Source organism: Haplochromis burtoni, unplaced genomic scaffold (genome assembly GCF_018398535.1).
Source record: "Haplochromis burtoni strain Fernald_Lab_line unplaced genomic scaffold, NCSU_Asbu1 Contig_351, whole genome shotgun sequence".
Taxonomy (NCBI): domain Eukaryota; kingdom Metazoa; phylum Chordata; class Actinopteri; order Cichliformes; family Cichlidae; genus Haplochromis; species Haplochromis burtoni.
In genome coordinates this window covers 199454-214142 of record NW_024582712.1, presented here as the reverse complement: position 1 = coordinate 214142, position 14689 = coordinate 199454, and the positions used below count along the sequence as shown (strand labels likewise).

The 14689-nt window shown below is 40.3% G+C and overlaps 1 protein-coding gene across 3 annotated transcripts in view; it reads right to left on the bottom strand.

The window, feature by feature from the left end:
- LOC102307381 (thrombospondin type-1 domain-containing protein 7A) overlaps window positions 1-8087 on the bottom strand; it is a 205616-nt gene extending 197529 nt beyond the window's left edge. The window contains exon 1 of one of the 3 annotated variants that reach the window (XM_005942851.2): window positions 7515-8087. In XM_005942851.2, coding sequence (XP_005942913.1) covers window positions 7515-7665 — 151 coding nt within the window. In that variant the 5' untranslated portion in view covers window positions 7666-8087. The remainder of the gene's footprint in view (window positions 1-7514) is intronic. The other 2 variants (XM_005942853.2, XM_005942850.2) reach the window with 2 other exon arrangements.
- Between the last annotated feature and the right edge of the window lie 6602 nt (window positions 8088-14689).

Below are 14689 nucleotides of genomic sequence, written 5' to 3'. Positions count from 1 at the left end.
ATATCTCTAAAGCCACAAAACAGATCAATGTGGGTCAAACGTGACACATTTTGCTGCAAATGCTTTGAAAAAAAAAAATCAGGTACAATGTCATGGAGTGCTGTTGCTGAGCTCTGTGTCATTTCAATGACAGTAAAGTGCCGATCATTTGAGCCCGAGCTGTGTTCAGTCTTTTTCCACTGAGACTAAACGTAACTTTGAAAAATAGCTTCCATCCTCTTTCAGGCATAAAGATGCTGAGGCCACATGGCTGTTGTTGTTTCCACAAGCTGCTGAGTGCTCATTTTCTGATGGTTGCAGGGCGAGATGCACAACAGACACAATTACCCTCCATTTTCACTCTCACCCAACTGAAAAGGAAAACAAAAACAGGGGCATACTGAATTAAAATAAACCCCACTGGCACACTCTGTAATGAAAAATGAAATTCCCAAGGAAATTATCTTAATTTATATGCGTGGCCTAAATTTGTTGCCTGTTGCTAAGGAATTTTAACACTGGCTGGCCAATTATGGACCAGATCCTTGTCTGCCGTCAGGTGCTATGCTAATTAGGGTCATTGAGGGTCATGTTGTAATGCACTCGCTAAAATGAGGTGGGAGTCTCCAAGGGATATTCTCATTTGGGATGATGCCAGTCACTTTCCTGCTGCTATCACAGCTACAGCTATTTACTCAGACATTTGTTTGTTTCCGGCTTAATGAAAAGAAAACTGGTAGATATCATACAGGTACACAGGTATTAGCACATAGCTATTTGAGGCAAAGGATTTCCATGGCAGTACAGACACAACAGGCTCTAATTTAGATGTTGGAAAGGTTGTGGGGTTGATGCTGAGGTGATTTGAGGACATGAATCAATCAAGTATGCCAGTAAAACAGAATAAGAAGTTTAAAATGGGAAAATGTAGCCAAATCCATTGCACATGAATATAAATATAACCTTCCTAAGATGTCAGATGTGTTGCTTTAACAGACGATAAGGCTAGAGGGGAACTGTCTGCTTTTTTAGTGCAAACAGCCTGAAAAAGATCACTGTTCTTTTGTTTCCATTTATCTCAAGGGGTTCCCCTTAAACTAATCTTCTCTTGTCTTTGGTTACCACTATCAGTTTGGCTAAAGGATTTTTTTGTTCTCCATGTAACGCCCTTGACATGCTGTAGTGAACTTGAGAACCTGTCACACCCGCTCTCCCTCAATTTCCTGGATGGCCTCTTCAGTGGGTCCACCATAATAGCAGGTGATTGTGGGAGAGCCAGTAACAACCCTGAGCGAGGATGACATCCTTCACTGCTGGCGGCTCTGTAAAAGGAGGAATGTATTCAGCTAACAATGGCCTGTCAGCAATAGTTGCCCTGCACCTGTGTCCTGAACGGTGACATGGGCGAGATGTGTTGACACACTGCAGCACGTCACAGAGCAGAAAACCAGAATAATCCCTATTGGATGATATCTTGTAGGACTAAACCTGCATTGGTTCTGGAAACTGACAGGTCATTAGAGAAGCAGGTCCAACAAATGTACAGGTCGATAGATGCTAGCATTCTCAAGAAAGGTACCTTGTATCAAGTAACTAAAGTAAAAAGCGAAATTAATATCCATGTATTAAAAGGCACTTTGTGTAAGAGAAATAAAAAAGAACAACTTGACTTTAGAAAAGATAATTGATAATCAGTCTGTGTTTCTTTCTACAACTTCCTCCTAGACCATCAGGGAATGAGCAACCAAACTTGGCACACAGGTACATCTTAGGCCCCTGAAGGTTCTTACCTGACATTACAACATCATGTTGCCTAGCAAACAGCTCGCAAGTAGCTAGTGCCCAAGAGATTTATGCACATTTTATATGTATAACACCTTATAAAAGGCATCATAGCATTTCTTTTTAACCACATTTAACATTTACTTTAGATCCACAAAATACTGAATTGTATATGATGCAATCACACCTAACAATGGGCTAAAACGGCCTAGTGTTAGCAATTTGTAGCACCCACAATACCTCATAAAAGTACTGTGTCATTTAAATTTCACAATAACATCTTATTTATATTTGCAAAAGCTGAATTATACACGTCTAGCAACCACTTAGAAATGGGCTATATTATCAGTTTTTAGTAATGAACATTTACAACACCCACTTTGTTTTTAACTTTGTTAAATGTCATTAAATCTGCTAGTTTCCCCCCTGCACAAACAATACATCAAGATGGACATGTAGTTGTTTTATTATGTATGAAGAGTTCAAAGGTGTTACCAGGTCACTGGTCAATAGATGGGGATGCAGACCTATCCCCCCCCCCCTCCCCCCACTTTGAAGGGAAATTGTAAGTGAGTGAGGAGGAAAGCAAAGAGATGACAGTTGTGTTAACTGGCGTGGTTGATATAAAAATACTGGATCTGGCCAGTGGTGTCCCCCCAGCCTCCAAGTAGACACCCCTATGGTATCAATATCAAAATCCTTGTCTTTCAAGCATCTGTTTTATGAGGGTGGTTAGTTAACAGCTCAGGAAACTTTTTAACTGTTGATGCTCTTTGAGGAGCATGTAGAGTAACAGGTGCCAAATCAGTAGCCTGAAGAAGACCTACTGCTGCGCTTTTATGTGTATAAACTTTGTCCAGGCATAAGGTCTCAAAAGAAGCGATCTGTTGCTTAAAATGCAAATTTGAACAAGATTTTTCATTTTCTGATTGACTGTATTCACAAACACAAATGGCAAACGACATATAAGAGCAGCTAGTTGAGAGCTTGTGCATGTCTCAGTTGAGTTAACAGGCCTGTGACTGAGAGGCACATGCTGTGAAGTGTGACTTAACTTGATGAGGTAAGACGGCAGGTAATTGCGGATTGGCTTGATCAGGATCCAGAGGTGACGTAATCTGGATTCCGGGAAAGATTACGAGCGGCCAATCAGGAAAGGTAGAAGGTTGATCAAGAGTGATAAGATCAGGCTGTCAGATCAGACTGATAAATGAATTAACACCTGCTGGTGTACATTTTAAAGGTAAGCTTCACTTCTTTTTTTGTGCTTTTTATGAAACCGAAGCATTAAAAGCACTAACAAGTCATGATTATCTTGTTACAATGTGATGTCCTTCTGCTAAACTTTGGGTCCTACTGTAGCATTCGTATGGACATTACATTATGAGATGTACCACACCAAACCACTAAGGGCAAAGATACTCTGACCATGGCTACCTCTCCAAACAGGACAATGCACCCTGCTACAGCTAACACCACTTAGGAATACATAAAGATCCCAAAAGCATTGACTCCAAACATTCCAGATCCTAATCAAACTGAGCATCCATGGGACTCATAGACCTCTATATAAACGACTGCTGTAGCTACAGTGTCAGCACCAGTGTTGGTCAAGTTACTTGAAAAAAGTAATCAGTAACTAATTACTGATTACTTCCCCCCCAAAAGTAATCCCGTTACTTTACTGATGACTTATTTTCAAAAGTAATTAGTTACTTAGTTACTTAGTTACTTTTTAAAAAATGATTTACAACCTGAATAGGTAATAAAGCGATAGATCTTTCAGCCCAATTCTATTTTTTTTTTTGCATAATCCATCATATAAAATGTAATCAAATGAAAAAGTCTCTTTTTGAAACTAGTTTTATTAGTTTTAATCTTTTAACTTTAAGCATGAAGCAAACATTAAATTATATGCAACATTCTCTGACTGGAAGAAATTTGATTAAACCTATTTTCTGCACATTCCAGCACATAAAATGAAATAGTTTTTTGTGTTTACACTCACTCTTTCAAATAAATGCATGTAAATCACAGCAGAAAATAAATAAAATCAAAGACTCAGCGGTCCTGTTGCTCTATTTTCAGCTGTATAGCAGGAGTGGGGCAGGCGGAGGTTTGCCCTGGTGCACATGTGTCGTAGTGGTCAGTGGAAGGATCTGGGAGTTTCACATTCCCGTGGCAGCGTACTGTCGGTGCTTGCTCAGAAGTTTAGGGGTTTTTTTCGTTGTAAAAAGAAGTTTTCTTCCCACGCAGTGAACAGCGGACACTAATGTTTTTGTCACTTTTTACAGAATCAAACTCAAAGTAAGGTCAGTACTTCCACGCTTTAAACGCTGCACGGTCATACTCTCTGCCACACTCGTTATATTATCCATTGTTGATCTGCACACAGCTGTTGCCACGAACGTCGGACTCGCTTACGTCATTGTCATGAGAGACTCTCGCAAAAAAAAAAAAAATCACGGTTTTAGTAACGCGGCGTGCTTACGGGAGAGTAACAGTCATCTAATTACCTTTTCTGCAATAGTAATACCTTACTTTACTCGTTACTTGAAAAAAAGTAATTGGATTACAGTAACACGTTACTTGTAACTGGTCAGCACCCATTGGTGTGTAAATTCCCACCTTTCCTCATCTTACACTTTGCTTTATCATCTTTTTTGCCATAATTTACAAAATGGGGATCATGTTGTACTGAGGTTTATTTTCCTGTTGACGTCCATACAAGTGGATTTCTTTTGCAAACACTTTTGTCGACCAACTGCTTCTCTGATGGCGGCATCCAGCCATGCCACAAAACTGCTCAGGAACAGCTCAAGAAACATGACAATGAGCCACAAAAGCATTATCCCATCTTTCAAACAGCTCAATTCAATTGAGCATCTGTGGGATACGCCAGAATAATCCCAATCCCTGGGGGCCCCACATCAAAACCTACAAGATCCAAAAATTCACCATGCCAAGCACCACAGGACACCCCAGATGTCCCATATCCATACACTGATGCATCAGAGCTGTTTGCCGGGTTGAGACAGATCACACAATATTAGGCAGGTGGTTTTAATGTTGTGGATAATTGATGCATTTAAGGATCCACTGGAACATTAACATGCATCAGTATCAAACCTCAAAGCCCTGTTTAAGGAGCACTTACAGTGAGGCAGATGCTCAAGATATTGAGATACTACAGTACATAATACTCCACCACCTGTAATTGCCTTGTCCTCAGGCAAACATGGGAGGTCTTGACAGTACAAACCTGGCAACCTTGTTGCTTCAACAACTGAGTATAATGAAGCACACACACTGTAACTGAATCGGGAAGATGCACCTGCTGCGGTGCGTGTTTGTGGAGGCAAGGATGGGTTGGGGGGGGGTATATAATAGATAGATTGACATCCTGGTGTTGCCTCGTGACAATAAGTTTCTCTGAGATTTCATCATATTTCATTGTTTTATTGTTTGGGCTGTGGCTCTTAAAAAAGCAATGCAAAATATGGTCTGAGTGCTAGACAGGGAAACAAAGTGATAAAGATGCAGAGGAAGAAGTGTAGAAGGAGTGCACAGTTGTGAGAAAGTGACAGGGAGAAAATGGCGTGAAAACAGGATCTGAGACGAAGGCAAACTACCAGCAAACACTCAGAGGCCCCAGAAAATCTGTGATATGCCATTATCACCATCACCATCATCACTACCATCATCCTCATGGTGGCTATAATCATTTTCTTTTTTCCTTCAGCTATCCTAACGCCACCTGCAGAAATATCACTTGCAATTGCTGGAGGATCCTGTTGTCTCCATCTGCTTCATTTGAATAGTATTCTCCATGAAAAAAGAAAAAAAAAAATCACCAATGAACTGTCTCACCTTCCAAAAGAGATACATCATATTTCCACAGAAGGCAATAAAAGCAATGCAGGCCCAATTCCCCACAGTTTTGAAGACAGGGGCTGTATTTCAGCTAGACTCATCAATATGCAAAACATCAGAGCATTGCTTGCCACAAGAATATTCCCTCCACTGCACACTCTGCAAGTGTGCACAAACATCATCGTATTTTGCGTTTCTTTTCTTAAAAAAATAAATAAATAACGGGAAAAACAACTTCCATTGGAAAGAAAAAGTATGCAAATCTTGCACAAACATAATCACATTTTGATGAAAAGCACCAGGATCCAAAGCGGTAAATTGCCCTATGTGATTTTAATACTCTGCAGGCAATTGTCAAACCAAAGAGACTCAGAAGAAAGAACACTCCAGGGCTGAAATCAATGCACTACCTTTTATTTGGGAAGAAGTGAACAAACTCCCAACACTGGATTACATATCAAAGCACAGAGCCTAGAGCTTTCCAGTTGAGGAGCTTGTATAGTGTGGGAGAAAGGTGCTGTAGCGTGGGAGAGAGGCATAATCATTATGACCTACAGTAGGGTAGATGTAGGTTAAGTTAGTCCCTCTCTCTGCCTGCAGTACTCACTCTGCCTTTCTCTTTCTCAAGTCTCTTCCCTGGGCTGTCTTTCCTGGGTTGTTAAATCCCTGCTCCTTTAATCTCCTTACTCAGCTACATCCTCTTTAAAGATGCAGAACCACGGGAGAGACGTGGGATACGTCAACTGGGGACTGGTGCTGAGCAAGGCGGGGCAGGACATGCAGAGTGGCGGCGTTTGAGTTTGAGAGAGACGACAAAGTTGTACCGGCATTGAGAAAATAAAAACTTTTCCAAACGTTGAATGACAAGAGCACACCTTAAATCTCCTGAGCATCAAACTGGGAAATGAAGCGATCATTATTTAATTTGTGCCTTAAAGGACGTCCTAGATGTTTTTAAAAATGACTGCAAAGGTTAATTTTTGCATCTGTTAGTAGTTATCGGTGTTAATCTGAACCTAGTGCACGATATGTACTCTAAAACCTTAGAGTAGTGCTCAGCATCAAGTATGGGGATCTAATTCACCACAGCACTCAATATTTAGATGTGTCTCTGATAGACATTTCAGTGCAGCTAGATTCAGTGTAGAGAACAAGCACGTGTAAAGATAAGAACTACTGTACCCACTCAATCTACAATCTTCTACACGCGTGAGCCTCAAAAACACACAACGCCCTCATATTCAGAGCTGATTTTGTATCAGCAGCATCAAACCCGTTGCCAACCGCAATAGTGATGCAGTGCCTATCAATCATCTGCATGCTGTAAAACACAACAGCAACATTTCAATAACAGTGCATCACCTGAGACTCAGGGAGATGAAACTAATCTATTGAAAAATGGATCATAGTTGTCCTGCGTGCCACATGCGATTCAGTACGAAGAAGCGAGATTCTACTGTAGATTTCTGGGTCATTTTTCAAGTGTATGCATCTTTGAAGTTCAGCAGCGTAAACCTCAACGAAAAAAAAAATTGAGACAGCCAAAGTGTGTCATCTGGAAGCCTTTTAGATCTCTGAAACCCAATAAGTCATGAGAACATTTCTGCACTAGATCTAAGAAGCTTTTATTTCCACCGATGCATGCATAGATTTAAAACGTGCCATAAAACGGTTATCACCCTGTTCATGCCACATTATCCACATATAATGAGTTAGAAAACATTTACGATAAGATCTGACTGATTGTGCTGTTGGCGCAGCTATGGTATGTGACCTCCCACACTCAGAAGCAACACACTAATACATCAGCAGCTATCATAAACACTCCATATGTAAAGCAAAGGATCACATTTAATCTCTAATTAGTGGTTTAGCAGTACCTGTTTCCCAGAAGTAGACAGACTTCCCATCATCTGTCTGTGTGTGAGCCTCCCAGAAACCACACAACAGCAGCAATGCCACCAAATGGTACCAGCTCTCCTCTGTCCTTTTTTGGATGGCCCCTCCTGTACCCCTCCACCCCAGCCCCATGGTCCTCCACAGGATAAAAGTAAATCCACTCAGCTCGGAAGGCAGCGATGATGAAAAACAACAAAAAACTCGCTAGTCCAATAGGCAGAGTGAAGTGTGCTTCAGTTTGAGAGAAGGTGTGTGAGTAAGTGTGCGGGAGTGCAAGAGCGGGAAAAATAATGATGATCTTGTGCACAGTGTTCCTGCAGGAGTTGAGGGTCCAGTACTTGGTGTTGTGAAGGACAGGAGTGTAGTTTTGTTCCCAACTTGGCAGGATGGTCCCAGAGGGAGGCTGTCAGTGACGGGGACTGAGCTGCAGATGGATGGTACAGTCGTCCTCCTCCATCGTATCCGCTTCCTCTGCTGCCGCTGCTGCCTCTGTCCTCTGGCTGTGGAGCAGTGACAGTGGGCGAGTGTCTGCAGTGTTGTACGCCTCCCTCCCTCTCACTTGCTCTCGCTCACTCTCTCTCTTCCACTCCTATTCGCTCACTCATTTGCTCTTCTCCCTCCGCCACCCTGCGCTCGCTCTCTCCTTTTCTACTTCTGGCTTTTTCCTATTTTTCTCCCCTGCCCTCATCTTTTCTCATCTCGCTGCATTACTTTCCCTTTATTTTTACACTCTGCATCTCTAACAAGCTCATTCCTTGTTTTCTCTGCCTCAGTTTCTCCTTTTTCTCCCCTTGTTTTCTTTCTCCTGCCTAGGGCACAAGGACAAATACTCCCTCTTCTCCTCCACCTCCTCTTCCACGTGCAGTGCTGCGAGGCGACTGGAAACCAGCAGGGCTCACACTGGTCCAAGGAGCTCCCATAAGCAGTCCTCCCGGGATCAGAGAGACAAGCTGGGTTTAATGCAGAGCAAGAGTAAGTGGAAGGGGGGGGAGCAAGGAGGAGCAAAACACTAAAGGAGAGTGGAAGCGAGCGCGAGAAAGATGAGGGCGAGGTGATAACTGTGGCCGTGTGAAAGGGCTGTGAAAGTGAAATTATAGAACAGATAAGTGGAATTACAGACTTTTATTACCCATTTTGTCAACAAAAATTAATGGAAATTACTGGATATATAAACATATTGGCTTTTTTAAATATACTCGATGTTAAAAATGTTTTGAGCAAGAGGAGCAATTATTATTTCCTTTTTCAAATTCATGTAGCGGCCAGGACATGAAGTTTTATTTATTTGTTTTCTGAAGATGGGACATGTAAGTGGGTATTTACAATGAGCAGTTTTATCAGCCATGGCTGAATAGACAAAGAAAAGAGCACCACCATGAGGAATTTCATCAGCAAAAAAAAAATCCAGGAAACATCACCTGAAGATACTGTTTGATTCATTTTAAAGGCACCATCCTCTGCTATGTCAGTGGAAGTTAAGGCTGCAATTATAAGTCGCTAACCTCCTGGTTCATAAAGACAAGTCTCACATACAATGTGGTGAGGTTTTACCTTTACAGAGAGGCAGTAGTGTTCATTTCCAGATCCATTCACTTTTTTCACTGTTCAAAATAATCCGTTTATCGTACAGTATCTTGGTGCAACCTCTTACTTTGTCCTCTCTACAGAATAAGCTGTTTTAACGTATCTTTAGGGCCACCCTCTGTTTTAATCCAAATCTCATCTGATTGGCTGTCCCTGACAAAAATCAGGTTTCAACAGCAGGTTGGTGGGGCCTCTGTGCCCAAAGCCAGAGCTGTATTAAAGATATCCTCTCTGCCCGAGATCAAACAGAGCCAAGACTAAAAAAAAGCTGTCTTTAATCGAGCATGTAGAGCAGTCTGAAACCTGAGCGTTTGACTTACAGAGACTACATTTACATAACACTGACCTCATTACTGTGAACTTTGGCCCTGTTTAATACGAGTACCCAGTACCCACTGTACCCAGAGTTGGTTGTAATTTTTTTAGTACATTACTGTACTGCCATGAATTCAATACTTATTACAGTTACAATTATGCCATTTGTCACATTACAAAGGTTCTTCCGTTATACAGAAATAACTGTGGCAGAAGGAAAGCGGTGAAGCAGCTTTTGAGGAGCGGACATTACTTTTATTTTTATTGCATAAGAGCACAATAGTAAAGTCCAAGCTGAAGCTAACCAAGAACCCAGAGTGATGTTAAAGCTGAGCACATGCAGACCCCAGCCCAGCAGCCAGAGCTGGATCTTTATCAGGTAACAAAGGCCCCAATGAGCAGTCAGGCTGCAGCCTCCATTTCTACCTGTTCATGTTTCTAAAGTAGAATCACTGCAGCGATTGCTTTGAAGTCTTTGTGCTTTGCGTTGGTGTTGGTGTTGCTGTGTGACACTGTAGCTTAAGGTTTATAATGTTATCTGGTGATTATAAGACATTGCATTTCAGGTCATTTTATGCAGTAACGAGGAAGCGATGTAACAAATTACTTTCACCGCATTACTTGTAAGAAAAGCAATGACCCCAACACTGGTTGTATCATTGTATATATCAGCATAACACACACCTTGAGCACAACTGAGCTCTAAAAATTTGAGCCAGAAAGAACAAGACAAAAAACAACAGCAGCCTGCATGTACAAACCAAACATTACATTAATGTACCAAATTTGTGTTTTTAATTTTGTCTTCAAACAAAAAGATCATCTAAGTCAAGAAGAGTAAGCTGCTCCATCTCAGTTTACACAGATAATTATTCATAACTCATTTTCTCTTTACATGCTGTCAAAGTAGAAAAGTAAATGTCCGTGTAGCTTTCTGTCTAATGCATTAAACAAGAACAGGGATTACAGTGGAGGAAGAGGAAGTCTAGCGGCAAAAATGAAGAGGCAGAATTCATCCGTCATCTACTGTCTCAACCTCTGACAGTCTGACCTGGCTGAGACTGTGTCAGGACACCTGACTGACAGGCTTTGACCTGAGGACGGGCAACCTGTCATCCTAGTTTTAGCTCGTCTTTACTAGACCGAGGCAGCTGAGGGGGAGCATAAACCTAGTTAGTAGATTCACAAAGAGGCTGAGAGAAGAGTGACTCCCAGAATCGCCTAGTTCTTAAGACTGCATTGTTTCCCATTGGAAATAAGGACAGAAAAAGGCAATAAATACAAAAGCAGACGTTAAAAGCCTCCTTTAGAAAACTATTTCTGTTATGTGTATGGCTGTAACATCATTAGACTTTTTAAATTGTTCATTACATCAGTACAAAGAAATGGCACAGAGCAGTGACAATGTCTTTACAGTAAAGCTTATGTAAGGAGGCACCAAACAAGTAACTTTTGAGGGAGGAGTACTGCAGATTTTTCTGGTTATGGAACAGCGATCCACCTCTCACACAGACATTTCATGGAGAGTTTCTAGGTATTCTGAAACCTATGTATTGTCAAGGATGTCACCAGTTGTAATCTATGGGACACAACTAATGAAGGCTGATTGGACAATTCTGTTCTCTCCATTAAAGTATAGATAAAAGATATAAAGTATGGAACAGGACAAACTAACATGATGGTTTTGTTTTATTTACTAGATAAACCAAACACATATTAATTCAATAAAAAGCAAGCTTTCATTTCTGACGATGCCCAAATACGAAACTATTGAGCGATTTACCGGGCAGCACACAGTGGAACATAAACAGACTGTGGTGAGAAGTTCATAACCACTCATCGTGACCATGAATTTCATGGTAATTTTGGGCTTTTAAAGACTTGGTTTTTTTGAAGGGGGCTTGAATGATTGTAGCATACATCTTTAATGACTTTAACAAACAAGGGTTTTATTTATTTCATTATTTTGTTATTTAATTATTTATTTTTCCACACAGGGTCAAGTATACATACAGGTTCAAATATATGCATACACACTTAAATATTTTACCAAGTGATTTTGAAGGTTCTGCTATGTCTTTTTACTTGATAAGGCAAAAGCCTTTTAACTTCTCATTAATGGTCATGCTCGACAACAACTGGTAGTTTCTAAGAGCGTGTTTGACTGAAATACACAGCTGCCCACATGGACAAGCCAAATACTGTCAGGAGAAACGTTTTATGGTCATGTGAGACAAAGAGCTTTGTGCTAATGACAAGAGTGACACATATGGGAAAAAGAAAAATTTTACAAGACTGCATCTTAAAACTATGTACAACCTAATGGCGTCCACGTGAATTAAGAAGGTATGTAACAGCCAAGTGCTCCTAATCAAATGCACTTGATAAATTAATCATCTGCAAGCATAAGCACCTCTATAAAAGCAGAGGTTTTGGCAGGTGGTCTTGAGCTTTCAGGTGAGTGTTAACCCAATCCCACAGTCTTCCTAGGAATGGCTGTCCCAGGAAATTCGCCCTGTGGTCAGACTGTGCAATGCCCAGAGAGACGGGAACAAATAATAATAATAATAATAATAATAAAAAGATTTTTTAAAACCCAGCTCATGTCATCACCTCAGCTATACCCCAGATGCTGCAGGACTCAGCATGTTAAGTATTAAGGTTCATAACAGTACAATAAGAATAAGCCAGGAGAAAGCCTCTTCTCTATAAAAAGAACATGGTAGCACTACTTAGGTTTAGAGAGTTGCATCTGAATAAACCACAAGACATTTGGAACAATGTTCTTTGAACAGACAATACCAAAGTAGAGAGGTTTGACTATAATACACAGCTCCACATTTGGAGAAAACTAAAAACAGAAAATCAGTCCAAAAACCTCACAGCTGTGATTATGCAGCAAAACAAAATCTTAATTGAAACTCAATGAAACCAGGAATCAGAAACTTAAAACACCAAAACAGCAAATCAATTGAAGTAGCTAACTAAAAAAAACAACAACAACAAATTAATATAAACTACAAGCCAAATAAGTCCATAATAACTGAAGCTAAACATTAGTAGAATGATCATAAACCTCCTAAGACCCGAACTCTTCCACGGCATGCATTTTTAATCTCTCTTTGATATTTGGGCTGAATGGGACCTGATGAATGTAAAAACAAAGAATTACCAGATTTTTTTTTAACCTAACTTTTGTTTCTAAGAAAAATGAGAGCCACATATGAGGATATTCATTTAAAATTTCGATTGAACAGTAGCAGTATAATAATAATAATAATAATAATAATAATAATAATAATAATAATAATAATAATAACTTTATTTATAAAGCGCTTTCAAACAAAGTGCTGTACAGCTAAAGAGATAAATAAAATAAAAGCGATACATAGCAATACAGGTAAAAGACACAATACAAGTTAAAAACAATAAAAATTTAAAAACTAAAAGCCATAGAATTAAGACATGTAGGATAAGGTGAACAAATGTGTCTTCAACTTAGTTTTAAAAACCTCCACAGAGCATGCCTGCCGAATATCTTGAGGGAGGTTGTTCCACAGAAACGGGGCACGAAAAGAAAAAGCACGCTCTCCAATTGTCTTTTTTCTGGCTCTAGGAACTTTTAGAAGGCCAGAGTCCTGAGATCGTAGAGCACGAGATGGAACATAAAGGTGTAAAAGGTCGGAGAGGTATGTAGGTGCCAATCCGTTTAAAGCCTTGTAGGTGAGCAGCAGGACCTTAAAATCTGCTCGAACCTGACAAGGTAGCCAATGCAGAGATCTCAGAACAGGGGTCCTGCTCAAATTTCCCAGTTCTTGTTAAAATGCGAGCAGCTGCATCTTGCACCATCTGTAGACCTCTAAAACTTTTCTTTGGTAGGCCAGAAAAAAGAGCATTGCAATATTCAATACGGGAAGACACAAATGCATGGACAAGAACCTCTGCAGTGTCGCTTGACAAAACTTGTCTGATTCTGGCTATGTTCCTCAAATGATAAAAGGCGGTCTTTGTTATCTCTTTTACATGAGATTCAAAGGAGAGCACCATGTCGAACCACACACCCAAGTTTTTTACCTTGTTCCTGCAATTTATGACACTGTCATCAATTCTCAAGATGAAATTTTGGGACAAGTGCTGAAATTTGTGTGGCCCAATGACCATCAACTCTGTCTTATCAGTATTTAGGAGCAAGAAATTATCCGATAACCAGCCCTTAATTGCAAATAAACAACATTCTAGTTTAGAGACTTCAACACAATTTCCAATGGTTAAAGCAACATAAAGCTGCAGGTCATCAGCGTAACAATGAAAGGTTACATTAAAAGAACGTAAAGGAACACCAAGAGGCAGCAGGTACATAGAAAGCAGCAATGGTCCAAGTACGGAGCCCTGAGTGACCCCATGCCTCACTGCACAAGTCTCGGAAAAATCATTTTTAAAACTAACAGTCTGAGACCTCCCAAACAGGTAAGATCTCAGCCATGATAAAACATTTCCTGTAATTCCAATAAAATGTTCAAGCCTATCCAATAAAATGCAGTGATCCACAGTGTCAAACGCAGCACTTAGATCCAGCAGTAATAAAACTGAAGTGCGATCATTGTCTGCATTTACCAGCAGATCATTTATCACTTTGACTAAAGCTGTTTCTGTGGAGTGATTTGGTTTCCAAGCCTGGAGAAATATTTCTAGTCTGGAAGATCTCCAGTGATGCTCTGCTTTTCTACAATTTCTTCTCAAGTTCAAGAGCTCCTCATTTAACCAAGGCATAGGGTTCGTTTTTTTGGGTTTTTTTTTTTGACATTTCAACTTCCTTACGGGAGCAACAGAGTCCAGTAGTTCAAGAAGTGTATTATTAAGATTCGCAGTCAAGGTGTCCACACGTAACTCCTGGGTAAAAAATAGGGTTCAACACATCAGGTAGATGTAATTTAACTCCAAGCAATGCTTCAGGGCTAATATAACCCCTCTCAGAAGCTGGAGATTTAGGGATTAAAATATCAAATAAAATTGCTGAGTGGTCTAGAATAGGTAAAACACAATTTTCAGTCATTGATACATTCAGCCCGTAGCCCAAGACAAGGTCTAGGGTGTGGCCCTTACGTGTTTGCCTAGACACAAATTGTGTGAAGTTTAAGGAATCAATTACATTTAAGAAATCTTTGACCAGGGCTTTATCCTCACAACACAGATGAATATTAAAGTCCCCCACTATAAGAATCCTTTCATAGTGAGTGATAAAACATGTCAAGAAGTC